General features: G+C 54.2%; 1 protein-coding gene across 4 annotated transcripts in view; it reads right to left on the bottom strand.

Annotated features, from left to right (window-relative positions):
* Window positions 1–25307, bottom strand: part of LOC117888569 (cytochrome P450 2A13-like) — a 36223-nt gene extending 10916 nt beyond the window's left edge. Inside the window, exons 1-9 of one of the 4 annotated variants that reach the window (XM_034792101.1) lie at window positions 24953–25228; window positions 24309–24471; window positions 21118–21267; window positions 19789–19949; window positions 17206–17382; window positions 16905–17046; window positions 16327–16514; window positions 13886–14027; window positions 8817–9044 (exon numbers count right to left, since the gene is read on the bottom strand). In XM_034792101.1, coding sequence (XP_034647992.1) covers window positions 8863–9044; window positions 13886–14027; window positions 16327–16514; window positions 16905–17046; window positions 17206–17382; window positions 19789–19949; window positions 21118–21267; window positions 24309–24471; window positions 24953–25132 — 1485 coding nt within the window. In that variant the 5' untranslated portion in view covers window positions 25133–25228 and the 3' untranslated portion in view covers window positions 8817–8862. Of the gene's footprint in view, window positions 1–8816; window positions 9045–13676; window positions 14028–14419; window positions 14872–16326; window positions 16515–16904; window positions 17047–17205; window positions 17383–19788; window positions 19950–21117; window positions 21268–24308; window positions 24472–24952 lie in introns of those variants that run through there. The other 3 variants (XM_034792103.1, XM_034792100.1, XM_034792102.1) reach the window with 3 other exon arrangements.
* Between the last annotated feature and the right edge of the window lie 253 nt (window positions 25308–25560).

The following is a 25560-nucleotide window of genomic DNA, read 5'->3' on the forward strand; positions in this document are numbered from 1 at the left end:
TGCCTGGCCTCCCCCCGCTGCATGTGGAGAGGGCAAGCGGGTTTCATTCTCCCTAGTAGGGTGAGTATTTTAAACCCTCAAAACCAAACCAACCAGTTCGCAACAAAATACTTTTCAAACCCACAAACAATTGAAGCATCAACCGCAGGGTGGAATTGATTGAAATCACTCGTCAGGAAGACTGGATTTAACCAGGGATTTCGACATAGAAGTGCATTCTTGTTGGTGGTTGTTCTTCCCAACTCCCAGAGAGAGGTCGGTTTCATTTTTAGAAGGTACACACTAAACATTTTAAACAATGGTTTATTTTGAAAACGTTTCAGGTGAGTTTTAGGGCTATATCAGAAAAGGAAGGATTGGGTGGTTATTTCCCTTACCACAGGTCATTGAAGCAGATCCATATGAAGCCATTGGGAGGTGAACTATCTCCAATTCAACAGGTTAATCATTAATACTTGGAGGATTTTCTTGCCAGGCTGTATTAGGGGGAGACCATCACCAGCCAGACATTTCAATTGTTTTCTCTAACTAAAACAGCAACGTTAAGTATTCTGGATTCTTTTCTTCAACAGCAAACCTAATATTTTAACAAAACAAACATCTCCAGACTTCTTGTCCTTGTCCAGATCTAGTCCACCCCCAACATTCTTCTGTTCATTGGACTCTTTGAACCTCTGCACTTTTAGAGAGAGGTCAGGGACTGACTCCATCTACACAAATGTGCAGAGGGACAATAGGGTTGAGGTCTGTTATTTCTCACCTCTACCTATTATTTATTTATTTTAAAACATTTTGCTGTTAACAAGCATGTTATCTCTGGAGACACAAATCCACAGTTTGAGAACTGCAGAACTAAGCATCTCTGATGGTATCTTCTAGACTGAGCACTGAGTCCCACTGGGTAGATTGAAAGATTAACCTAAATAATCTCTACAGAAGCCCCTGGAACTCCATAAGATTGGGTCCCTAATCCATGAACTATTGGAACTCATGTACAAAACTTTTCTTAAACATGACATGAATATATTGTCTCACACTATAGAATTAGAATGTATAATCCCTGTTCCATGATGAGAGAGCTTTGAGCTATAATGTATCTTAATTCAAACTATCTTTAGATAAAATGCCTCTTGAGGAAAAAACGTCAAAAAATCTGATTTAAATTAAAAAAAATCAGTTTTTAATTTTTTTTTAATCATTGATTTTTTTCCACCCTGCTCAAAAGCAACCTTTAAAACCATTCAAACACGCACACTCCACATTTTGCAGATAGGGTTGGATGTATTCCTGGAGGTTTCATATGATCTTTTAATTAAAGATTAATCTTTACTTCGTGGAGGGTTGGCAACCCATATTTTCAGAGAGTATAAAACCCAATATTTTAAACACTCCAAACCAACAGTTTGCAACAAAATACTTTTCAAAAAAAAAGCCCCCCACCTGTCTCCTGCATATGCCTCTCAATCACCAACAACAAATTAAACCAACTTTTTAAACCACACACACAAAACATATTTTGCAGGGTGAAAACCCCAGTATTTTTAAAACACTCCAAACCAACACTTTGCAACAAAATACTTTTCAAGAAACTCCCACCTGTCTCCTGCATATGCCCTAAGTCACAAACAACAATTGAAACCTTAAAAACTACTTTTTAAAGACCCATTTTTTTAAAGCCCTCACACATTAAAAGCCAATTGCAGAAATGTACCTTCCAGCACAGGGTAAAGGGAGGCTGGCACATAGTTATTCTGTCTTTTCCCTAATATGAATTTGGGCCTTTGGGTTAAAGAACAAGCAAAATTGTAGTTAATATTATTCCCCAAATACATCGACCCCCGTACAAGCTGGGTAATACCAGGTTTTTTCTTGCTGCTGTTGTTTTTTCAACATATTGAGCATCACTATACGTAACATGGGGTTTTCCCTGGCCTGGGGCAACAGCTTGAAGTTCCATGCCAATCAGATCACACGGCAGTAAAGACATCTCTCATCGTTAGTACGGACGGCCCGGACAAAGAGCGACGTTAGAGTAGGGTGACCAGCTGTCCGTTTTCAAAGGGACAGTCCCGTTTCTTGGGACTTTTTCTTACATAGGCGCCTATTACCCCCCACCACCTGTCCCGTTTTTTCACAGTTGCTGTCTGGGCACCCTATATTATAGGATACACATTTCCAGAGTTCAAAAGGCAAGCAACATAGCTGGTCTTGCAGTCCCACAGCAGCCATCCTGGTCAAACTAGCTTCCGTTATAAGGAGACAGTCTCCCCCTCTCCCTCAGGTTTTCATACCATCCTAACTCTTTGTTTCAAACCAACGTCCAAGTCTGTAGCTAGCAGGCTGATTTGATCACTACAACTCGGCCTTCAGAGCTACATAAGGAATTTACCCAGCCTCTCCCCAAACGTTCCCTTTTGTGATCTGCAGGTAAAAATTAAATTGTCTGCACAACTGGGATGCTTTGGGCTAACTTCTAGTGAAAAGACATTTTCCCCTTTTCGGTGACAAAGCAGAACACTGCAGGGCCTTCACACAACACTCACAAAGCTCCTTAGCGCGTCCATGTTCCCTGTCCGGCCGGGGGGGCCTTGCAGATGTCAGGGAACAAATGACTTAGGGGATTGTTTTCATTTTAAATGTGCTTCTTTCCTGCTCGAAGTTCAGGTTTGTTTCAAAATGAAAATGGAGCTGGCGGAACCATAGTAAACACCCTACACATCCGTGTGGCTTATAAATGTCTGAGCATTCGTGCAGCACGTTCTGATTTGAGCCAAGTACGGGGGAGGTTGGTGAACCCTTCCAGCCTTTCGGTTTGGGGTCTGACCCTTGTTTGGTTTTGAAGCTCTATTTTTAAACTTTTAAGGACTTTGAGCTGCTAGAAAGCCTGAACCCTAGTGTGACGAACTGGGACTGTTCTTACTGTGGTCTGTGAATGCTGACAGGGGAGTGTGGCTAGGATAGTCTGCATTGGGGGATGGGAGACTGACCAAAGGAGAATACCTGAGCATGTAACGTGAGAACCCAGGAAGGGGTTGGGGGCCAGGTGACACCTGTGCCCGGGAAACTGCACAAAGGCGGTGGGAGGGGTCGCTGAAGGGAGAGTTTCAGGAGCTGGCTAGGGACTTGGCTGGGAGGCAGACAGGGCTCTGACCTCCCAAGGGGGCTGGGGTGCCCGGGGACCCCAAGATGGACCTAACTGAGGGGGGTCCTGTTGTCTGTGCCTGCAAGACCTGTCTTGGACTGTATTCCTGTCATCCAAATAAACCTTCTGCTTTACTGGCTGGCTGAGAGTCATGGTGAATCGCGGGACGCTGGGGGTGCAGGGCCCTGAGTCCCCCCATACTCCGTGACACCTCGTGTTTTATTTTATTGAATACATTAATCACAGCTCACCATCCCCCCCCGCCGATGACGGCAGGTGAACGCTCAGCAAACCTCATCACTGATAACTAGTCTGTTTAACCTTGGTGGACATAATGACATCTTGACTGAGGTCTACAGACTCACCGAAGGCACCAGAACCACCCCAGCTATTTCAGTAGGGGATGGTTAAATCCAATCCGCTCAAGAGGGTTGAGTCAGCTCTATTGTATTCAAATGAAACATCCCTGATTCAGACTGAATATAGAGCCTTTTTCCCCTTTATTTTAAACACCTTTTGTGTGTCCCCCTCACCCGCCCGCCCGCCCCTGGATTCCATACCCACATTTCAGCCCTTTGCTGTAAATCGCTCTCTGTTCTCCAAGGCCCAACAGCTGGGTTCTCACAAACTCCTTGTATTTAAAAGCCATATGGCCTCAAAGCGAGGTGCCCCATCAACATTTTTCTCTGATTTACGGGCCACGCAGAGCGTCGAACAGAAACCCAGACAGTCACCGAGCATTATGTGAGCTTGTCCGCTGGCCATTCTCTAACTTAATGCTTTAAGATTTCTTACAAATTGCCAAGTATCGGGGGGAGCCGTGTTCGTCTGTATCCACAAAAACAACGAGGAGTCGGGTGGCACCTTAAAGACTAACAGATTGATTTGGGCATAAGCTTTTGTGGGTAAAAGCCCCACTTCTTCGGATGCATGACGGCCTTGTTCCTACGCAGGGCACTGTAGCGTTTCGTGCGGACCAGACGGTCGATATAACGCACCACGCGGGTCTCCTCCGGGTTGCTATTTTTCTTTAAGGCACCGTCAGGGTCTCGAGCGCTTTGCACAGCATCTACCTTGTGCTGGATGGTCTCAGGTTAAGCACAGACATTGCATCGCTGAACTTCCGGTACTAACCGCGCGTAATGAGCTGGCCCGAGCTTGCAGTTCAGACCCTCTGAAGTCCAAGTCACACGGTCACGGCGCCGCTGGGCAGGTGCGGCTCTGACACAGCCCCCTCGTCCGGGAAAAGCTTCGCCCTGAGCCAGGGATTAAGGACAACGGAAAGACCAACATGTACCATAGACCCGCTTGGCACCGGCTTCGTGCATTCTACTGCAAGGGTCCCTGAAACCCACGTCCCTGTCCCGCTCTTCCCACTCAGCGGCCTCTCGCACAATCGCTCCGGCACTGAGAAAACCAAGCGGGGATGCGACGCTGCCTTAGGAAGGGGGATCCTGAGGGGATGGGGAGTTGGGGTGCCCGGGGGGGCCAGATCCTGAGGAGATGGGGAGTTGGGATGCCTGGGGAGGGGGGATCCTGAGGGGATGAGGGCTCGGGGGGCCCGGGGGGGGGGGCAGCCCCTGAGGGGATAGGGTCAGGGTGCCCAGGGGGAGGGGAGGATCTTGAAGGGATGAGGGGTTGGGGTGCCCCGGGGGCCATACCCTGAGGGGATGTGGAGTTGGGATGCCCAGGGGGAGGGGGATCCTGAGGGGATGAGGGGTCAGGATGCCCGGGCGGGGGGTCAGACCCTGAGGGGATAGGGGTCAGGGTGCCCAGGGGGAGGGGGGATTCTGAGGGGATGAGGGGTCGGGGTGCCTGGGCGGGGGGTCAGACCCTGAGGGGATAGGGGTCAGGGTGCCCAGGGGGAGGGGGGATTCTGAGGGGATGTGGGGTCGGGGTGCCTAGAGGGAGGGGGGGATCTTGAAGGGGTGAGGGGTTGGGTTGCCCGGTGGGAGGGGGATCCTGTGGGGATGGGGGGTCAGGGTGCCCAGGGGATGGGGGGATCCTGAGGGGATGAGGGGTCAGGGAGAGGGGAGATCCTGAGGGGATGTGGAGTTGGGGTGCCCGGGAGGGGGGGATCCTATGGGGATGGGGGAGGTCAGGGGGAGTAGGGATCCTGAGAGAGTGAATGGGGTGGAGGGGGAGCCGGGCCCAGCCCCACAGGCAGGATCTGTTGCCATGGGGTGAGCGAGGGGCCGGCTTAACCCCGCAAAGGACTTTTCTAGCAGCCTCCTGCGGCACTTCCTCCTATGACAGGCAGGCCGCGCTCACACGGGTTTAACCTGTATTTCTGATTTCCCCTCCCCAGCCGGGGGGCCCAGAGCCGGTATGGGGGCCCCTGCTGGCTGCGTTGGGATTTTGGGGTGTGCAGCAGATGCTGTTTGGGTTTGCCGTGGTTCCTGGCAGGCCGGGTTCTGGGAGCTCAGGTTGGCTTTGCTGTTCAGGCTGGGCCTTGGAGGGGTTTGTCTGGCGTTGGGGGGCGACTGGGGTCCTGAAGCCAGTGACCGAGGAGCAGAGAATGCCTCATTCGAACGGGCCAAAGGCAGCCGGCGAGACGCGCTGGGAAGTCATCCACCAAGCCGGCCTCACAGCAGGGCTGCAGGAAGGGCAGCGAGTTGCCGGCCAAGCCACGGGGAATGACCGTGAGTTCAAAGCCGGTTGCTTGGCCGGTCCAGGGGCTGGTTTGAAAACACGCGGAGGCCTGGCTGGACATAATGACCTGGCCTCATTTCTTACTGGGCACGACTGGGAAGGCGAACGGCGGCTTGACACACCGTGCGCTGGCGTCGCGATGTCTGGGCTCGCTCAGGGACGCAGCAACGCCCTGATGCAAGGGAGTACGGACAAGCTAAGCCTAGAATGTAAAGATCAGGTCCCAGGACACCTGCCGTGCGGGGACAGGTCCCTGCAAAGTTTCCGAGCCAAGTCAAACCAGTGCGATTTAATATATAGCAAATGCAATGGCATATGCAAATGCACCTCAGGGAAGGGGTGTGTGTAACACTGGCTGTGTGGTACGTCCTACGCCCACCCCCTGCGCCTGCATCTGGGCCACTCTGCATGCCCAAGCCAGGAGCCCGAGGGAGGAAATCCGGAGGGGAGCTGGGCGTTTTGGATCCCACGACAAAATGTAGCTCGACTTCCTCGTTGGACCTTAGCCACCCTCTTCTCCTGCTTGACCCAGCTTTGTCCATCACATACCCAGATGCTGCCAAAGTCTCTGAGATCCTCAGCGGCACCCCAGACGGCGATACGGGCTCCTTCTGGGCCCTCTCTGTTCCTAGCCCTCTTGAGAATCTTCCAATCCAACCGTCACTTTCCTAGCACCAAATAAGTCACCTTCTCCGCTGGGCTACATCGGCGTGCTCCCATTGCCTTCCGTGGAGCTTAATCCGGAAAAACGACACTGAACTCAATGGCATCGCATCCCGGTACAGATGGTGTGAGTGAGAGAAGAATCGACTCCCAGACTGCCGTCTGATAGCCATCCATTTATTGTTTGTGTTGTGATAGCGCTCAGGAGCCCCCGGCATGGGCCAGGCCCCCATGGTGCTAGGCGCTGTACAAACACAGAACAAAAGGACAGTGTCTGGCCCAAATGGCTTACAATCCAAATATAAGGCACGAGACAACAGACGGCTAGAGACAGTGCAAGAAAACAAGGAGACATTACTGCTCAGCGTGCTAGGCAGTGGGTTAGCACACCAGCAGCGGGTTTTGGTAGGCGTGATGGAGTGCGAGTTATATTCCATCCAGAACCTCACCCACTCGCCCCAAATGGGTCCAAGTTCTGCTCTCAAGGAAACCGGTGTAAACCCAAAGAGTTCCACCAAGGCCAGTGGAATTACTCCAGATTTAGAGCAACCCAACGCGGAGCAGAATTTTTCCCAGGAGCATATTCCTCCAAGCTGCCAGAAAAGGGGCTTGTAAATACCACGTAACCAAAGCGAAAGAGAATGTTGCATTGTGGGGCATATTTTAAAAGGTGCCAGGAAGAGGTGCCAGGAGGAAAAACCCACCCCCCTGCCCCCCTGGGCGATACAGTCATACCGACCTAGCTCCCGGTGTGGGCAGCGCTAGTTTGGCAGGAGAGCTTCTCACGTCAACGTCGTTAGTCCAGCCCGACGAGAGGCAGTAGCTATGCCAACGGGAGCAGTTCTCCTGTCAGGACAGTAGCACTACACTGGCACGGCTGCAGTTTTTTAAGTGTAGACCAGCCCTCAGGCGCCCCACAGCGGGCGAACAGAGCCCTTTTCTGCAGTCCAAGCAGCTGCGGAGAAAGTTGGCGGCCGCCTGGCAGGGCAGAGCTGAGGGTTAACAGAGGGTTCCCGGTTGCGAATGCAGGGCTGAGGAGCTGGGGGGCGTGTGCCTGAGGAGAAAGTTAAGAGAAGCCGCCGTAGAGGGGAGGAAGACGAGCGACAGGCTTCTTGGGCACAGAGCCCGCTGGAGTGGCAGGCAAGGGATAGATCAGATGCCTGCGTGGGAACTGGGCTCAGTTGGAAATTGGGCTCATGCGGATACAGACACCGTCATGGCTCTCCTCACGAGTGATCTCCACCCCATACGAACGCACAGGCCTGGGTGGTCTCCCTGACCATCTAGCGGTGTGAAAAGGTGTCTATTTAAAAGGGGAGCGCTCACCACCACCACCCTTGTGCAAATGAGAAACCTAAGTCCCCCTCTAGCCCCGAATGGGCAGTTTCACACAGCCAGAGGGACCCTATTGGCTCCGTCTTCCAACGGGTCCCGTTCACAACATGGTAAACGGTTGGGCCTTTCACCCCCCATCCCCTGTTGCCCAGCGGTCCGGCCAAGTGGCGAAGGGGAGAGTTGGGCCCACCGGTTAGAGCTGGGTGCAGGGTGGGGGGACTCCAGGAATCGAGCCGAGGGTCAGTAGAACCGGAGGAACAGAAGCCAAAGGCCAGCGCCGGCGGGGGTCAGCCGCAGTCGTAAGCCAGGATCAGGAGCGGAGAGACAGAAGCCAAGCGCTGGAACCGGCGGCTCACCCGGAGTCATAAGCCAGAGGGTGGAGCCGGGGGTTGAAGCCAGAAGTCTGAAGGAAGGAGCAGAAGGTGCAGCAGAGGCTGGAGCAAGGGCTGGAGGAGGGACGGGAACAAGGGACTGAAGGAGGGACGGGAACAAGGGACTGGATGAGGGACAGGAACAAGGGACTGGACCAAGGGCTGGAACAGGGCTGGAGGAGGGACGGGAACAAGGGACTGGACCAAGGGCTGGAACAGGGCTGGAGGAGGGACGGGAACAAGGGACTGGACCAAGGGCTGGAGCAAGGGCTGGAGGAGGGACGGGAACGAGGGACTGGAGGAGGGACGGGAACAAGGGCTGGAGGAGGGACGGGAACAAGGGACTGGAGGAGGGACGGGAACAAGGGACTGGACCAAGGGCTGGAGCAGGGCTGGAGGAGGGACGGGAACAAGGGCAAGCACAGCTGCGGGCCTGGCATGCGTTGGGCAGCCACCGATCTGCTGCAGGGGGCCAGGTTTATAAGCCGAACTGCGAAACCAGCAGCCAGTCAGCGGCGGTGGCCACTCAAAATGTTCGTGCTGTGTAGCGGGGCTCGTGGGTCGCTGAACAGCGCGGTAAGCTGGGGAGCAGGCCAGCAGCTGTCCCCGGCTGCTCTGGCCCCTGACATCCCCAGGTTTCGCCCTTCCCCTCCCTCCCCAAGGCTGCCCCCAGAAATCCCGTCTGGCTCCGCGGGGCTGCTAGCGCGGGACCAGGCACATCTCGTAGCTGCGGGGCACGGTGGCGAACCCGACCAGCTTCGGGGAGATGTCGATGTCTTTGGGCTCCACGGGGGAGCGGAAGCGGAAGTTCTGCAGGATGCTGGTGAGGAAGATGAAGAGTTCCATGCGTGCCAGCATCTCCCCGAAACAATACCTCTTCCCTAGGAGAGAAGACAAAGGAGGCGTCATGGCCCGGCCGCAGCAGGGTGCCAGGGGCAGGTGACAGAGGGGTAGCCGTGTTAGTCTGAATCTGTAAAAAGCAACAGAGGGTCCTGTGGCACGTTTAAGACTAACAGATGTATTGGAGCATAAGCTTTCGTGGGTAAGAACCTCACTTCTTCAGATGCAAGGGGCAGGTGAGACTCTGGGAGGGGGTCTCACCCCTTGTCCAAACTCTGCCCCAGTCTGGAGCTCTGGCGGCAGGACTGGCCTTACCATGAGGCGAACAGAGGGGCCGCCTCAGGGGCCAGACTGGGGATGGGGGGGCGCCACTAGGACCCAGAGTGTAGAAAATTGTATTTGCTGCTGGTGCATATGTATTCTCTCCGCCCTAGATGCACTGAGATGGTGGAGTGCTGTGCTGGAGGAAGGAGGGCACAAGAGACATAACAGGCAGGCAGGAGAAAGGGTGAGAGGGAATAACAGAAAGCAGCAGAAGCTGCAGGGAGAGAGAGGAGGAGGAGCCTCTTATGTACCTCTCCAGCACCCCCAGGAGCCTGGACTGATTCACACCAGCTTCTCAGGGAGCTTCCTGTTTCCTGCTGCTTCCCTGAACCCCCTTGAGGAGACCAGGCAGTCAACTGAAGGAGTAGGAGCCAGTTAGGCCCTTAAGACGCTGGTATCTTCCCTCACTCAGGCCCTGCTACCAGCCTGCTTATTTGTCCCCTTCAACTGAGTGTTGAGAGCCACTCTAGCTGGCACAGAACAGCAGTCATGAGTGAAAGAAGAAAACGCCCCTCTGGGGCAGCATTCAGAAACAGAAAGAAAGCAAAGGAAGCTTTTCTATCTCAGCAGGAAGGAGTTCTCCTGAGATACATAGACACGAATGTTCGCGGTGAGCCCTCCGGCTCCAGTGAGGATGTGAGTGGTGAGGAGATGCCTGATCTTCCAGTTGGTCAGAGTGCAGGTGACCTGGCAGCTACTGCAGCATCCATATCTCCATCTCAAATGGATGTAACCAGGCACATTCCTGAAGAAAAGTGTAGAGCAGAGAAGAGTGTGGGGGAGGCGCAAGAAACAGCTGCTGCTGAGTTTAGTTCCTTAAGTCTGGATGATCCAGGACTGTGGACCCACTTGAGCAGTAGCCTGAGGGACTTTCTTGTACTGCATGGGCCACAGCAAGTGAAAAACTTCATGTTCCCCGAAGACAATGAAAATAGAAGTTTCCATCCAACACATTACTGGTGTGAAATCCCCAAGGGTGACAAAGTGGAGAGGCCATGGCTTATGTACTCAAACACCCAGAATGCTGCATCCTGTTTTTGTTGCAAACTCTTCCAGTCTAATGTTCCAGCCACATTGGGTTCTACAGGAACAAAGGACGGGAAAAATCTGGCTTGAAATCTGGCATGTCATGAGAAGGCAGCAAGTCACCAGAGAGTACTCCATAGGTGGAAAGAGCTTGAGATGAGACTAAGGTTAAAGGCCACCATAGATGATCAGCATCAAGAGAAGATTGCATCAGAGTCTCTTTACTGGCAAAATGCTCTGAAAAGGCTATTGGCATTGTGAGAATGCTTGCTACCCAAAACCTAGCACTGTGTGGCACTTCAGATCAGCTGTATGTGCCAAACAATGGAAACTTCCTTAAAATTGTGGAGCTGATGGCTGAGTTTGAAGATATGACTCCAGGAGCATCTAAGAAGAGTCAGCACCCAAGAAATGGACACACCCCACTACCTCGGAAAAACCATTCAAAATGAGATCATACAGTTACTGGCAACAACAGTCCAACAGAAGATTGTGGCAGATTTGAAGCCAGCAAGATATTACTCTGTTATTCTGGACTGCACACCTGACATCAGCCATACGGAACAAATGACTTGAATGGTGCATTTTGTATCAACAACAGAACCTAGTGAAATGTCCCTGCAATGGTGACTGTCAGAGAGCATCTTCTAGAATTTATTGACATTGATAATACTACAGGAGCTGATATGACAAATGTGCTTCTTAAAAAGCTGGAAGATACGGGAATTGTGATGGCTGACATGAGAGGTCAGGGCTACGATAATGGTGCCAACATGAGAGGAAAGAACAGAGGAGTGCAGACACGGATCCGAGAGTTAAACCCTCGGGCTTTTTTTGTCCCATGCAGTTCTCATTCATTGAACTTGGTGGTCAGTGATGCAGCATCACCTTCTAGTGAGGGTGCTGAATTGTTTAATGTAATTCAAAGCATCTGTGTATTTTTCTCGGCATCAACTCATCGATGGCAAATTTTGAAGCAACATCTGGGAACATCCTCTCACAGTGAGTGCCACACGATGGGAAAGTCGAGTGGAGGCGATAAAGCCTATCAAACACCAGATTGGGAAGATAGATGATGACATTATGGAGGATAATGCTATGACAGGAACTGTTCGTGGGAGAACAGTGGCAGAGGGAAATGGAATCACCAGGAACATACATAACTTCAAATTTCTGTGTGGCTTAGTGTTGTGGCATGATATACTGTTTGAAATAAACGTTGTAAGCAAGAGACTCCAAAGCGTTGACCTTAATATATCTGGAGCAATGGAACAACTGGACAAAGCAAAGTCATACCCACAGTCTTACTGGTCAGATGAGGGATTTCAAAACGTTCTGAAGAGTGAACAGAAGTCGGCAGAGGAATGTCACACTGAAGCTATTTCCCCACCCATTCAAGAATACAAGAGTCACCGAAGAAGACGACATTTTGATTATGAGGCACGGGATAATCCCATAAGAGACCCCAAACAACAATGGAAAGTTGAATTCTCTAACCAGGTGCTAGATCGTGCAATACAGTCAGTTGAAGAAAGTTTCATGCAGCTCAAGGAACACAGCAGTATATTTGGGATGTTGTAGGATATTCCAAAACTCCTCACTATACCTGAAGAAGACCTACACCAGCAATGCAGGGCACTAGAGACAGTGTTGACACATGATGACATGCACGATATTGATGCGAGTGATTTAGGTGATGAACTGAAAGCCCTTTCAAGATGCATTTCAGCAGGATCAACTCCAAAGGCTGTTCTGGAATATATGTGCACAATAAGATGACCACCCGCTTTCCAAATGCTTTTGTTGCTCTGCGTATACTTCTAACACTTCCTGTTACAGTTGCCAGTGGAGAACGCAGCTTCTCCAAGCTGAAGTTAATAAAAACACATCTACGCTCCACAATGACACAGGAGAGGCTGGTTGGCCTTGCAACCATCTCAACAGAGCATGAGCTGGCCCAGACTGTGGACCTTCAGCAGGAAGCAATTCAAGTCTTTGCAAACAAGAAGGCACGGAAAGCACCCCTTTGATTATTCAAACAGATACAAATGCCAGTGTTTACTATGACAAGAAAAGTTACATTTGCTGTTCAGGGGTTTGAAAGTTAAGTGTTATTTAACATTTCTGAACAAGGCATTTAAGTTGTTAGTTCTCCTTTCTTGGGGTAGGTAGCAGAGCGGTACCATGAGAGGAGTAGAACAGGAAGAAGGCAGAATTGAGACCTTTCAAAGTTTTGGCCCAAGCGAGGGGGCATGGGGGTGTCATTTGAGCTCCCCACCTCAGGTGCCAAAATGTTGTGGGCTGGCCCTGGGCGATTGCTGGGGAAATTGGGCGCTGTTCCTATGAAGATCTGAAGAGGGGGCAGCCGTGTGGCACTGCTGTGCTGGGAGGGGTTAAAGGTCAATCCCTGACCTGATGGGCATTCTAAGCTGGTGGCTTTCAACCTTTTTTCACTGGCAGACCCCTAAACATTTTCAAATGGAGGTGCAGACGCCTTTGGAAACATTAGACCTACTCTGCGGCTCCCCAGGGGCCCACGGACCACTGGTCGAAAACCAGTGCCCCAAGCACTGCAGCTGGGAGAAAAACAGATTTATCGGGGGGGGGGAAATGGTTTCTGGTCGAACTGCACATGAAATTGTTCGAGATTTTTGTCACATCGAATAGTTGAAAAACATTTAGTCTCGGGTCAAATGAAATGGTTTATACTGACAAACTCAACACCTGGGCTTTGATTTTGATCATTTTTCAACATTTTTTATTTTAAAAAAAGGGAAAGTGAAAGGAAATTATAAAACTTCAGGTTGTTTCCAACTGAAAAATGGAAATGTTTGGTTTAGGAACGGTTGCAATGTTTTGACTTTTTCAGAATTTTGGCTTGTTTTTTTCCTGACACAAACAATGTGGCGACATCGATGTGAATTTGCGACGTGGTCGCGTCTCGCCGATAAAGGGGCCAGTGAAGAATTACCCGCTCGGCTCGGTTTAACGATACTGAGCTGGGATGGACGGCGAGGACCCAGGACAGAGAAATAACACGCTCGGGACCCAGATTCTTTGGCCAGAAGGGCCCATTGGGATCATCGAGTCTGACCTCTGGCCACCTCAGACCATTCAGTTTCACCCAGTTCCGCAGTGAGCCGAGGAACTCGTGTCTATGGGACATTTGTGTTCTTTTGAGCGACCAGTTCTGTGGTACACAGCTGATAATTACCCCAGGTGTGTCCGTCGGCCTCACCCCAGGTCAGGGTACCTTTGTGCTAGGAGCTGGACAGACCCACGGGGAGAGACGGTCCCTGCCCCAAAGAGCTCACAAGGCCCCGATTCCCCATGGGGCTTCAGCGCACACCTACCCCGGAGTGTGTGTGAACAGCCCCCTTGACCCCAATGGAGTGACACTGATTTACACCGGCTGGGGATCTGGCCTCACAATTCTCTCTACGCAGGGTGAGGTCTAGCAGCGGGCGGCTGGGCCAGGCCCAGATCTCGCTGCTTGGGCCGCTCGGAACCGAGCTCTGCGGGGGATTCGTACCTATTGAGAAGGGCACGAAGGCGTCGCTCTTCTTAAACTGGCCGTTCCCATCCAAGAAATGGCTGGGGTCGAAGGTGTCGGGGCTGCTGAACTGCGTGGGGTCATACAGCACGGATCCCAGCATCGGGTACACCTCCGTCCCCTGGGGGAAGAGAAGGCGACAAACAGCAATGATTAAACGCCGATAACCCACAGCGCGGATGTTGGGGCACAATTCAGGGTCGTCGTCAGCCACGGGAGGCATTTGCAATGCGAGCAAATATCAAAATTCAAGCGGCCAGGAGAGGCCAGAATCCAAGGTGTCTCCCAACACCCTCTGCTCTAGCTACTGCCCTCTGCTCCTCCCGGAGCTGAGAACGGAACCCAGGAGTCCGGACTCCTCCTTCTCACCACGGACCCACGCTGTCCCTGCATACAGCGATTGTCCAGTCTCAGACTATGAGCTCTGTGGGGCAGCGTCTTTGTGTTCTGTGCATTACAGCACCGAGCGCGGTGGGGTCTGGTCCATGACTGGGGNTGATAATTACCCCAGATGTGTCCGTCGGCCTCACCCGAGGTCAGGGTACCTTTGTGCTAGGCGCTGGACAGACCCACGGGGAGAGACGGTCCCTGCCCCAAAGAGCTCACAAGGCCCCGATTCCCCACGGCGCTTCAGCGCACACCTACCCCGGAGTGTGTGTGAACAGCCCCTTGACCCCAATGGAGTGACACTGATTTCCACCGGCTGGGGATCTGGCCTCACAATTCTCCGTACGCAGGGTGAGGTCTAGCAGCGGGCGGCTGGGCCAGGCCCAGATCTCGCTGCTTGGGCCGCTCGGAACCGAGCTCTGCGGGGAATTCGTACCTATTGAGAAGGGCACGAAGGCGTCGCTCTTCTTAAACTGGCCGTTCCCATCCAAGAAATGGCTGGGGTCGAAGGTGTCGGGGCTGCTGAACTGCGTGGGGTCATGCAGCACGGATCCCAGCATCGGGTACACCTCCGTCCCCTGGGGGAAAAGAAGGCGACAAACAGCAATGATTAAACGCCGATAACCCACAGCGCGGATGTTGGGGCACAATTCAGGGTCATTCTAACCACGGGAGGAAGTTGCAGCAAAAGCAAATATTAAATTGCCGGAGCCAGGTCAGGCCACAAACCGACGTTCACGTCTCGGCACGTGTCTCCCAACGCCCTCTGCTCTAGCTACTGCCCTCTGCTCCTCCCGGAGCTGGGAAGGGAACCCAGGAGTCCGGACTCCTCCTTCTCACCACGGAACCATGCTGCCCCTACGGATTAACACTGAGATTGCGAGCTCTATGGGGCGGCGTCTTTTGTGTGTATTTGTACAGCTCCGAGCGCGGTGGGGTCCTGGTCCGTGACTGCGGCTCCTCGGCACGATGGGAATACAAAATACAACTAATAATAATACTGGGCCAGGTCCTCACCGGCTGTAGCTTTGTTGATGTGCACCAGCAGCGGCGCTGGCCCATACACCGTACCCAGCGTGAACCTCCTGGCTTTCCGTACCCACCGGGTGGGGTTTAAGATGGCACTAGAAGTCAGGCTAAGGGTATTTATCCACATGGATCAGTGTTATTATTAGGTGTATTACGGTACCCCCCCCCAGCTGCGATCAGGGCCCCGTAGTGCCAGGCGCTGCACAGACCCTGATGGAGACTGGGGGTCCCCGATGTGCCGGGCGTCGTGCAGAGTGAGCAATATTCCCTGTCCCAAAGAGTTTCCGGTGTAAATAGCAAAAGGGGGAGGGGCTCATTAACACCATTTGTCAATGTGACACATGGGGGAAACTGAGGCATGGGGTGGTGCCCAAGGTCACACAGTGAGCCAGAGCTTGGAATAAAAGCCAGGTCCTGTAAGTCTCTGCTCACTAGATCACACGACTTCCCAGAGGCAGGCTGTGACGGGGTGTGCATTCCCCGCACAGGAACCCCCGACGGTGAACGGCGCCCTGCGTCAGGACTCAGGGCAGGAAGTGGCCCAGGGAGGCAGGGTGAGTGGTATCTGCCACCCAAGGAAAGTCAGCATGTGGCGGTAGGATCTTCGCTGACTGGGTGCTGACCACACCCACCAGTGACAGGGCCCTGGGCTGGGACCCGGTGGAGCAGGGAGGGCCCGGGCCCCCCTACCCCGGCTGCCCCAGGATGGTGACCCCTGACGCTGGCCATTGGGCTGCACAGCCCTGAGCACAAGGGCAGCTATCTTGACTCTGGCCACTGACCCAGGCTCGTTCCAGTCTAGGGTTGTCTGGCAGGCTGCAATCGTGGTGGTCTCACGATCCGAAAAGAGGACAGGGTGCGCGTACACCGCAACACAGGCGTAGACCCAGGTGTCCTGAGCTCCAGCCCTGTCTGCGGCACTGCGCTGGAATCCAGACCAAGTGACAATGCTCAGCCCTACACAGCCATGGGGCGGGGCGGGGGATAGACGCCCCGGGCCTTACCTTGGGAATAGTGTATCCCCGGAACTGGGTGTCCCTGATCACCCGGCGTGCTACGCCCATGGGGATGACGTCGCAGAACCTCTGGAACTCGTGGATGACGGCGTCCGTGTAGGGCATCCGGCTCCGGTCCTCCATGCTCGGGGCGCGGTTCCGCCCGATCACCCGGTCGATCTCCTCGTGGATCTTTTCTGCAGAGACGTCAGCACAGCTCAAAGGGGGCCCCGTGCAAATCCGGATTGACCCCGGGGGGAACCGAGATCCGGATCTGGCCCTGCCCCCACTGCCGTCAGGGGGTGGCTCTGGATTAGCCCCGGGGGAACCGAGATCTGAATCCAGCCCCTAGAATTGGAATCTGAAATAGCAACGCTGACCCGACGTTCCCTGACCGTCGGCTTCCTTTGGCTCACGACGGAGCGACACAGACCGGACACAAACTCGCTGCCGAGCTGTGACTGTCCGGCCCCATCCGGAGCTGGTGTAAAGGGAGGAACCGCCGCTGCCCTCAGCAGAACCCGGCTGATTTACCCCAGCTGAGGATCCGGCCCTTTGCCTTTCCTTTGTCCTCCCTTTCCCCTTACCTTCGATCTCCGGGTATTTCAGCAGGAGCAGGAAGCCGTAGCGCAGGGTGGTGCTGACGGTCTCCGTCCCGGCGAAGAAGACGTTGAGCGCCGTCAGAACAATGTTCTTCAGGAAGAACTCAGAGGAAGGATTTTCCTTTTCCTTTAACAGAACGAGAAAAAAAATGCCAGGATGCTTGTGAGAACTCTGGGGATGTGGCTGGGAACGGAATCCGTCCGGGACTCCATTGCTTTGCATCAATCGGGGTCCCCAACTGCCCCCTTTGCCCCCATCGCCTTCCCGCAACCCCCCTGCCGGTACCTGCTGCATTTTGACCAGGAAGCAGTCGATGAAATCCCGAGGGGAGTTGGGGTCCAGGGTCTCCTGGTTCGCCTTCACCTTCCTCTCGATGAACTTCTCCAGCCCCTCCAGCTGCTTGAACGCTGCGCGCTGGGGGCCGGGCAGGTAGCGCATGGTGCACGAGAACATCTCGTAGAGCTGGGGGGCAGGGAGAGCAGAGAGCCCGCTGAACAGAGGGTGGGGTTGAGAGCCCCCATACACATCCTCTCCCTATGCCTCCATCCCTGGACCTCCCTTCTAGCTCTTTATCTCACATCCATCGCTGCAGAGCTCGTCACGCTCCCTGGGCTGTCTGGAGAGTCCCTAGTTAATCAGCTCTCCCGCCCCATCCCTGCAGCCTGGGCCGGGCAGGTCTCAGGGCCCTGGGCCTCACGGCCACAGGATCCCAGCAGCGGTCGCACCACCAGTGCCAAATCCACAGGTAAAACCACCTCTCTGCTCCTACTGGTGATTCCCCTGTTGGTCCCTCCCAGGATCGCATTTGCTCTTTGGGCCCCAGCGTCGCGCTGGGAGCTCACGTCCAGCTGATTGTCTACCACGGCCCCCAAATCTTTTTCAGAGTCACTGCTTCCCAAAGCAGAGCCCGCCATGGCATGAGTACGGCCGACTGTCTTTGCTCCTGGCTGGATCTCTTTATATTTGGCTGTGCTAACATGAACGTTGTTTGCTTGTGCCCTGCTTACCAAGCGATCCGTGTCGCTCTGTACCAGTGACCTCCCCTCTTCATTATTTACTCCCAATTTATGTGCCATCTGCAAATGTTATCAGTGATGATTTGATGTTTTCTTCCAGGTCATTGATAAAAGTGTTAAACAGCAGAGGGCCTTGAGAAACAGACCCACTCGACGATAACACCCCCTTTGCTATTACATTTTGAGATCTATCAGTTAGCCAGTTTTTAATCCATTTCATGCGGGCCGTGTTCATTTGATTGCTTTCTAGTTTTCTAATCAAAATGTCACGCAGTACCAAGTCAAACACGTTATAGAGATCTGACTAGATTCCATCAGCACTGTTAACTTCAACCATACTTGTCACCGCCTCCAAAAAAGATCCCAAGTTAGTTTGACAGGCTCTTTTCTCCTACACCCACATTAATTTGCATTAATTACATTTCTCTCCTGGCATTCTTTATTAGTCGAGTCCCGAATCAGTCACTTGCCTGCGATTGATGTCAGACTCACAGGCAATAACTACCCGAATCATCCCATTTACCCATTAGCTCTTGGCCAGTCGTCTGGAACGTCCCCGGTAGAGTTCCCAACAGCCCCGTATTACAAGGGATGTCCCTTATTTCATGGTGTCCTGTACTCAGTCAGTCCAGGATGCTTTCTCTCCTGTGTTTCTGCAGCAGGGGACCAGAACTCACGGGGGATCTTTCCACTCCTCTCCAGACTTTGCGCATGGTCCTGTCTGCTTTCCCTGTGCAGGCTCTGTGTGCCGTAAAGCGGCACTGAAGGGCCAGGGTCAGGAAGGGGGGCTGTCTGGTGGGAGGGGAGGGGTCAGTACTCCCCAGGGTGTAGCCTAGAGTTACCACCTTTGAACTGCAAAAAAACCCGGCACCCCCACCCACAAGGCAACTCTGCAATCACCTTCCAACAGCCACTTCTAGCCTCCAGAGAGAGCACGTCCCGGGGGGGCAGGCAGGCGTTTGATTTTCTCACCACGTTTTGCCAGCCAGTCTTTGCCAAGCTGTTCCGTTTTGCCAGCTGTCACTGAATGTGCAGGTTCTGATGCGAGCCCTTTTCCCCCCGGGGGTATAGTAGGATCACTCGCACCATCGCCCTGACCTGCTGCTAGTCAATATGCCTCGCATGTCTCCTCCCCCTCTCGCACGCCCACACGGGGCACGGCGTGTGGGTTGCAGACGGCTGCCACCGTTTCTCTGGGTGTGATCTGTGATCGCTTTAACTGCAGACGTGGGTAGAGCGGCAGCATCTTTAGCCGGGCACAGAAACGTTTAACAGGAGAGAGCCCGGTGTATTGGGAGAGTAAAGCAAATCTTTAGACCCATGTAAAAAAAAAACAAAAAAAAAAACCCCAAAACCAGTAGGTTAAATTATTTTTCTGCCAACTGGCAAATCCATAAAACCCCCAGGCAGGCTGGTAAAACCCCAGCCAAGTGGTAACCCTGGGGCAGTCTGCCATCGTCCCCAGCAGCAAGAAACACTCCAGGCGAATGTAGGTGAGATCTGCTCATTATGAATAATCTGGGGATGGGGCGAGGGGCGATGAAAGCAGCCCCTTATTTCGGAGATACAGTGTTTGCCGCCCTACCGCTAGCCTCGCTGGAAATGGCCCAGCTCTTTCGAAACTTTCGCTGTGTGATCTGTCTGGTGCAGTAACGAATTCCTCGGGGCTGGCTGCAGGACTGGGGGCATTAGGAAACTCATCTCGCCATGCCCGGGGCGTTTCCGTGCTGCAGCATTTGCCTCTCAAACTCTTGTCCCCCAGAATCATGCTGTGCTTTTTCCTACGCCAGCTAACGCCCCCACTTGTGCTTTCTCTGGGACGTGGCCTGGGGCACTCCCCCCCGCGGCGTACCTGCCCCCAGGCCGTGGCGGTGAAGTGGAAACTGTCCATCATCATGGAGAGCAGGGAGATAAACTCCTTGTCCTCGTAGTCGAACCGGTCCCCGAAGACCACGGAGCTAATGACGTTGGACACCGTGCGGCTCAGGAAGTAGGTGGGGTCGAAGGGCAAACCTAGGGGGTACAACCAGTGTTGGGTGGGGCACAGGTGAGCCGGGGGGCTGTGCCTCAGACCGTCTAACCTCCATGGATCTCACAGCCCCCCGAGTCGCTCCTGTCCTGATCCTGCAGCCGCTACCTGCCTTGTTCACACCCGGCTCAGCACCGTGCCGAGGAAATGAAGAGGCCTGGGGGAGAACTGGCCCAGCCCCCGTGAGCGGCTCCGCTGCTGTCTGCCCCCATGGCTGCCGCGGTCCCTCCCCTCCCTGCCCCCCTGCGAGGCAGGGCAGGGCTATCTGACTGGGAATTGAGGCCCAGGGAGACTAAGCCCCGGTCAGACAGGCAATCTTCGGTGGAGCAGGGAACTGAGCCCACACCTCGAGTCCTGGGCTAGAGCCCCACTCACTGGCCTTTGGTAGGGCCCTGCCCAGCTCCGCGACTCAGTTTCCCCATCGGCGCAGTGGACGTTATGACACTGACCATCTTTGCAAAAGTCCACAGGTAAGAACCTCCGTGTGTAACTGATGTCGAGGTCAACAGAGCGAAGACAATTCGCACCAGCTGGGGGTCTGGCCCCATTGACCCCAATGGAGCTCTGGGCGGTTCCCACCAGTTGGGGGTCTGGCCCCATTGACCCCAATGGAGCTCTGGGCAGTTCCTACCAGCTGGGGGTCTGGCACCATTGACCCCAGTGGAGCTCTGGGCAGTTCCCGCCAGCTGGGGGTCTGGCCCCATTGACCCCAGTGGAGCTCTGGGCGGTTCCCACCAGCTGGGGGTCTGGCCCCACTGACTGTAACGGAGCTCTGGGTGGTTCCCAGCAGCTGGGGGTCTGGCCCCATTGACCCCAGTGGAGCTCTGGGCGGTTCCCACCAGCTGGGGGTCTGGCCCCCCCATTTACCCCAATGGAGCTCTGGGCGGTTCCCGCCAGCTGGGGGTCTGGCCCCATTGATCCCAATGGAGCTCTGGGTGGTTCCCAGCAGGTGGGGGTCTGGCCCCATTGACCCCAGTGGAGCTCTGGGCGGTTCCCACCAGCTGGGGGTCTGGCCCCCCCATTGACCCCAGTGGAGCTCTGGGCGGTTCGCACCAGCTGGGGGTCTGGCCTCACTGACCCCAGTAGAGCTCTGGGCAGTTCCCAGCAGCTGGGGGTCTGGCCCCCGACTCCCTGGCCCCGGCACCGACAAACCTTTCGTGCCCCGCAAGGCTTCCAGCAGGAAATGAGCCTCCTCCAGGATCCGCTCCTCGATGCCTCGCTTCCCCACCCCGAAGTTCCTCAGTGTGGTGATGGAGAACCGGCGCAGCTGCTTCGCCCGCTCCCCGTTGGCGAAGATCACTCCTGGGGGGCAGAGAGAGCAAGGCACATTTCCCAACCAGTACATGCCGCGGGGTGCTGTCCTAGCATATCACCGTAACAGACAATTCCTGCCCCCCAAAATGCAGCGGTGGGGGGGCGCGTGCACCTGGGCGTGCACACACACGTGCACAATTGCTGCACAATTCCCCAGGTAATATTGTCCCTATTTCCCCCTCTCCAACTTGCAATGAGAGCTGCAGCTCTGCGTCTCGAGCAGGTCGGAGGCAGCTCCCTGCTTTGATCTGGGGCTGCATAAAGATGGCAAATATTTTCGCAGTTGCGGGGAACGACCGAGCCAGACACCCTGTGGCATTACGCACGTAACCTGGGACCGTATAGATCATTGTCGCAGGCACTGTTATCTGTTTGCAGCAAGTATTGTACAGAGGTTGTGGAGTGAGGTGTCTCTGGAAAGGTTCTGCTTTGCTGGTTAGGATGATGCTGTCTGTGTGCGTGTAGCATTTTTGTAGTTGAAGTTGTGAATATTGGCTCTGTACTCGTATCTCAATGTGTTTGATTCTAAGTAGCCTGAGCAAAGCACATGGGCAGCTTCTTGAGAAAGGATTATTCTCAGTAAGTGCCCAGTCAAGAAACACTTCACGGGCCATGGACTTCGGGAGATGCCAATCCACATCTGAGTTTCCCTGGGAACGTTCAAAGTAACATGTAAACAATGGCGCCGGCCTGTAAACTGAGTCACGCATGGATATGTGACTTGCCCATGTGACTCCAGACTCCATCTTGCTGTGATCTTGCACAGGAGAACCAAGCGGTTTCCACCCACAAGAGAAAGACTATAAAAGGCTGCCGCAGCTTCTCCATCATGTCTTCAATCCTGCTTCTTATCTCGGAGGGACTTTGCTACAAACGGAAGCGCTGAACAAAGGACTGAATGACTCAGCCCAGCTGGGGATGTTCCAGAGACTCGATTTGAACCTGCAGTTTATTTCATCACTGCTACAAGCCTGAACCAAGAACTTTGCCATCACTGTATGTCATTGATTCCATTTAACCAATTCTAGCTCTCATCTCTATCTTTTTCCTTTTATGAATAAACCTTTAGATTTTAGATTCTAAGGGATTGGCAACAGCGTGATTTGTGGGTAAAATCTGACTTGTCTATTGACCTGGGTCTGGGGCTTGGTCCTTTGGGATTGGGAGAACCTCTTTTCTTTTACTGGGGGATTGGTTTTCATAACCATTCGTCCCCATAACAATGGCACTGGTGGGGATACAGGGAAGCTGGAGTGTCTGAGGGAATTGCTGGTGTGACGTGTGGGTAGCCAGTGGGGTGAGACCGAAGTCCTCTCTGTCTGGCTGGTGCCGTGGTGTGCTGGGACGGCCCTGCTCTGAGCAATCTGAATTGGTACCTCAGAAGTGTCCCACCAAAGGCAGCATCGTTACACCCCCCACCCCCCCATGCCAAGGACTCCGTGCCTCAGTGGATCCCTGACAACTGCTTGGCTGGAGCCAGGCGGGATCAGCTGTGAGAGGATTGTTAAAATAGGTATTAGAATCCGAAAAATGGGTTTAGAGTTTCGACTTTATTCCATCCCTGTAAACTGCTGCCTACCTCCATGTCACCTGGAATAGCTGTGTCCCAGGGTGTACGGCACTGTGTAAGTGTTTGTATTCGAAGCGGCTGGGACTGCAAATCTCCAGACAGGAGAGAGACAGTGCCGATCTCTCCCAGAAGGCCTATGTCCTGCCCCGCCTGCAAGGCCCATCGACAAAAAGACGAACTCTGGCAGAACGTCAAAGAGGACCAGAGACTTGGCTGATTGCTCTCCCTACTCCAAGAAGATGAGTCAAGCAGATGAATTCCTTCCACCCCCCACCTGAGTTTGCAGCTGCCCGCACGAAGGGGGAAAAGAGTGAAAAGAACCAGGAGGAACTGGATGTTTATGCTGGTTGGATTCGGCGACGGAAGGATCACGCGTCATAAAGAAAAGATCCCCAGTGCTTAGCCTGGCTTAGCTCTAAAGGACAGATAGATTTTGCTTCCAGTGGTTCTCAATCTTTCCAGACTACTTACAATCTTTCAGCAGCCTGGTCCGTCTTGCGCACCCCCACGTTTCACCTCATTTAAAAACGACTTGCTCACAAAATCAGAAACAGAAATACAAAAACCAGACACATGGTTACTGAAAATTGGCCGACTCGCTCATGTTTACCATGTAGTTATAAAATAAATCAAACAGAATATAAATACGGTACTTACGTTTCCGTGGATAGCCCACAGAGCAGTATAAACAAGTCGTTGTATGAAATTTTCGTTGGTACTGACCTAGCTAGTGCTTTTTATATCGCCTGTTGTAAAACTCAGCCAATGGCTAGAAGACGTCCCCTCGGGAAGAGCTCTGGTCCCCCTGGTTGAGAACCACTAGACATTTCTGTCCCTTTTTGAAATTTACAATCAGAACGCCCTCGTGTGTCTCTGCGTTTACCTGCCTTAACCTTGTAAGTGTCTCTCTCATTTCCTTTCCCTAGTTAATAACTCTTCCCGCCGTTTACTACAAGCGTCATCTTTGGTGCGAGACCTACGGGGCGGTGGGGGAGGGGTGCGGGACGGGTCCTTTGGGAGGAACCTGAGTAGTGCTGTGATTCTTGGCGTAAGGTGGGCTCACCTAGGTGGCGAGACAGATTGGAGTAGGGCAGCCCATTTTGGTTGGACGTATTCCTGGAGGTTTCGGCACGTGGCTCGTTAATTAAAGACAGTCCTGGAGGGGTGGCAGCCCTAGATCGGAGGAGCCCAGGGGACTGCCTGTGACCCCACCTTAAGGCTGTATGGTGCCGGAGGACGATCCGGGGTGAATGCTAAGCAGAGAGCTCACAGCTGGTTTAGGGTGGGTGTCCCGCTTCCCATCCGTCTTCCCTGCGACGGGACTCGTTCTCCTGAGCTGTCGCAGGACAGCTCGGCACCCCCAAGACGGAGAGGCTCGGCACCGAGCGGACGCAGCCCCGGCCGGGAGCTGCCCCCTCTGCGCCCCCCTGCTCGCTCCCCTCCCGCGCACACGACTGACCGTAGCCCTCGAAGAGCCAGCTGAAGGTGGCTTGTTCCCCGCGCCCGCTGAAGTCCTCGGCCTGGTCCAGCAGGGCCTCCTTCACCGCCTGGTAGCCGCACAGCACCACCACCCGCCGGGGGCCCAGGTGGAGGGTGTAGACGGGGCCGTAGCGCTCGCTGATCTGAGACGGAGACGCCGTGTGGGCCGGGGGGACGGAGCGTCGGGGGGACGGACGTGAGCCCTCTCCTCACTCCCACGTACCAGCCTCGGTCCCCCAAACACAGGGCACCTGCTGTCACTCCCCCTCCTCACCCCACACGCATCCCCATGCCCTTCCCCCAACTCAGCAGCCTCTCCCCCTGCCTGTAGCCCCCTCCCCTCCCCTCCCAGCATTCCCACCCTTCTGGAGCGCCCTCCCCCAATTGCAGCACTCCTGCCCTTTCTCCACACCACCCCTTACCCTCCTCACCCCCACCCATTCTCTTCCCCTTCCACTCCCCCCAAACCCCCAATTCCTCTCCCCCAACACAGCACCCCTGCCCCATAGCTATCCTGGGTCGAGGTCATCACAAGGTATTAATAAGGCTCCCTGGCCGTCGATGGGCGGGGTCACCCATACGGGGTCAGGGCGCCCTGGGTCGTCCCGGGAAGAGCCCACCTACCTTCATCAGCGACTTGCGCATGTCGCGGAGCTCCACCTGCAGCAGGTTCCCGAGGAGGGGCAGCGGGGTGGGCCCCGGGGGCATTTGCCCCCGGCCCTGCATTTGCCGCCAGGTGGAGAGGAGCAGAAGGTAGGACAGGCAGATGACCAGGAACAGGGCGACGGCTCCCAGGAGATCCATGGTGGGCTGGGACCTTCCACCTCTCCTGTGCCCGTCTGTGATCAAGTCAGCTCTGCCGGCGGCCGGCGCGATTGCACAACCGATTACACAATCCGGGTCTGGGCTCCTTCCAGAGAAAGCCCTGGAGTCCAAAATCCACATGTGCAGAAAAGCTGCGGCGGTATCTCCTCTATCTGCAGCGAGGACTGGCTGATGTCCGTGGTCCGCTCCCCATCTTCAGCAGGGGCGTGGCCGGGGGGCGGGTAACGTGAGGGAGCAGAATTTTAAACTGCTTTACGCAAGAACGTAGGAGTGAGGGGCCCTCCTGCTCACCAGCCCCTGCCCGCTCTAAAATCCCAGACAGACACTTGTTAAGCTCCAACTTCAGACAATTTCGGTTGTTTTCCCCCCGCTGCTCCATGGGGGCTCCTGCTCCAAACTCTCACGCC

This window comes from Trachemys scripta, chromosome 16 (genome assembly GCF_013100865.1).
Source record: "Trachemys scripta elegans isolate TJP31775 chromosome 16, CAS_Tse_1.0, whole genome shotgun sequence".
Classification (NCBI taxonomy): domain Eukaryota; kingdom Metazoa; phylum Chordata; order Testudines; family Emydidae; genus Trachemys; species Trachemys scripta.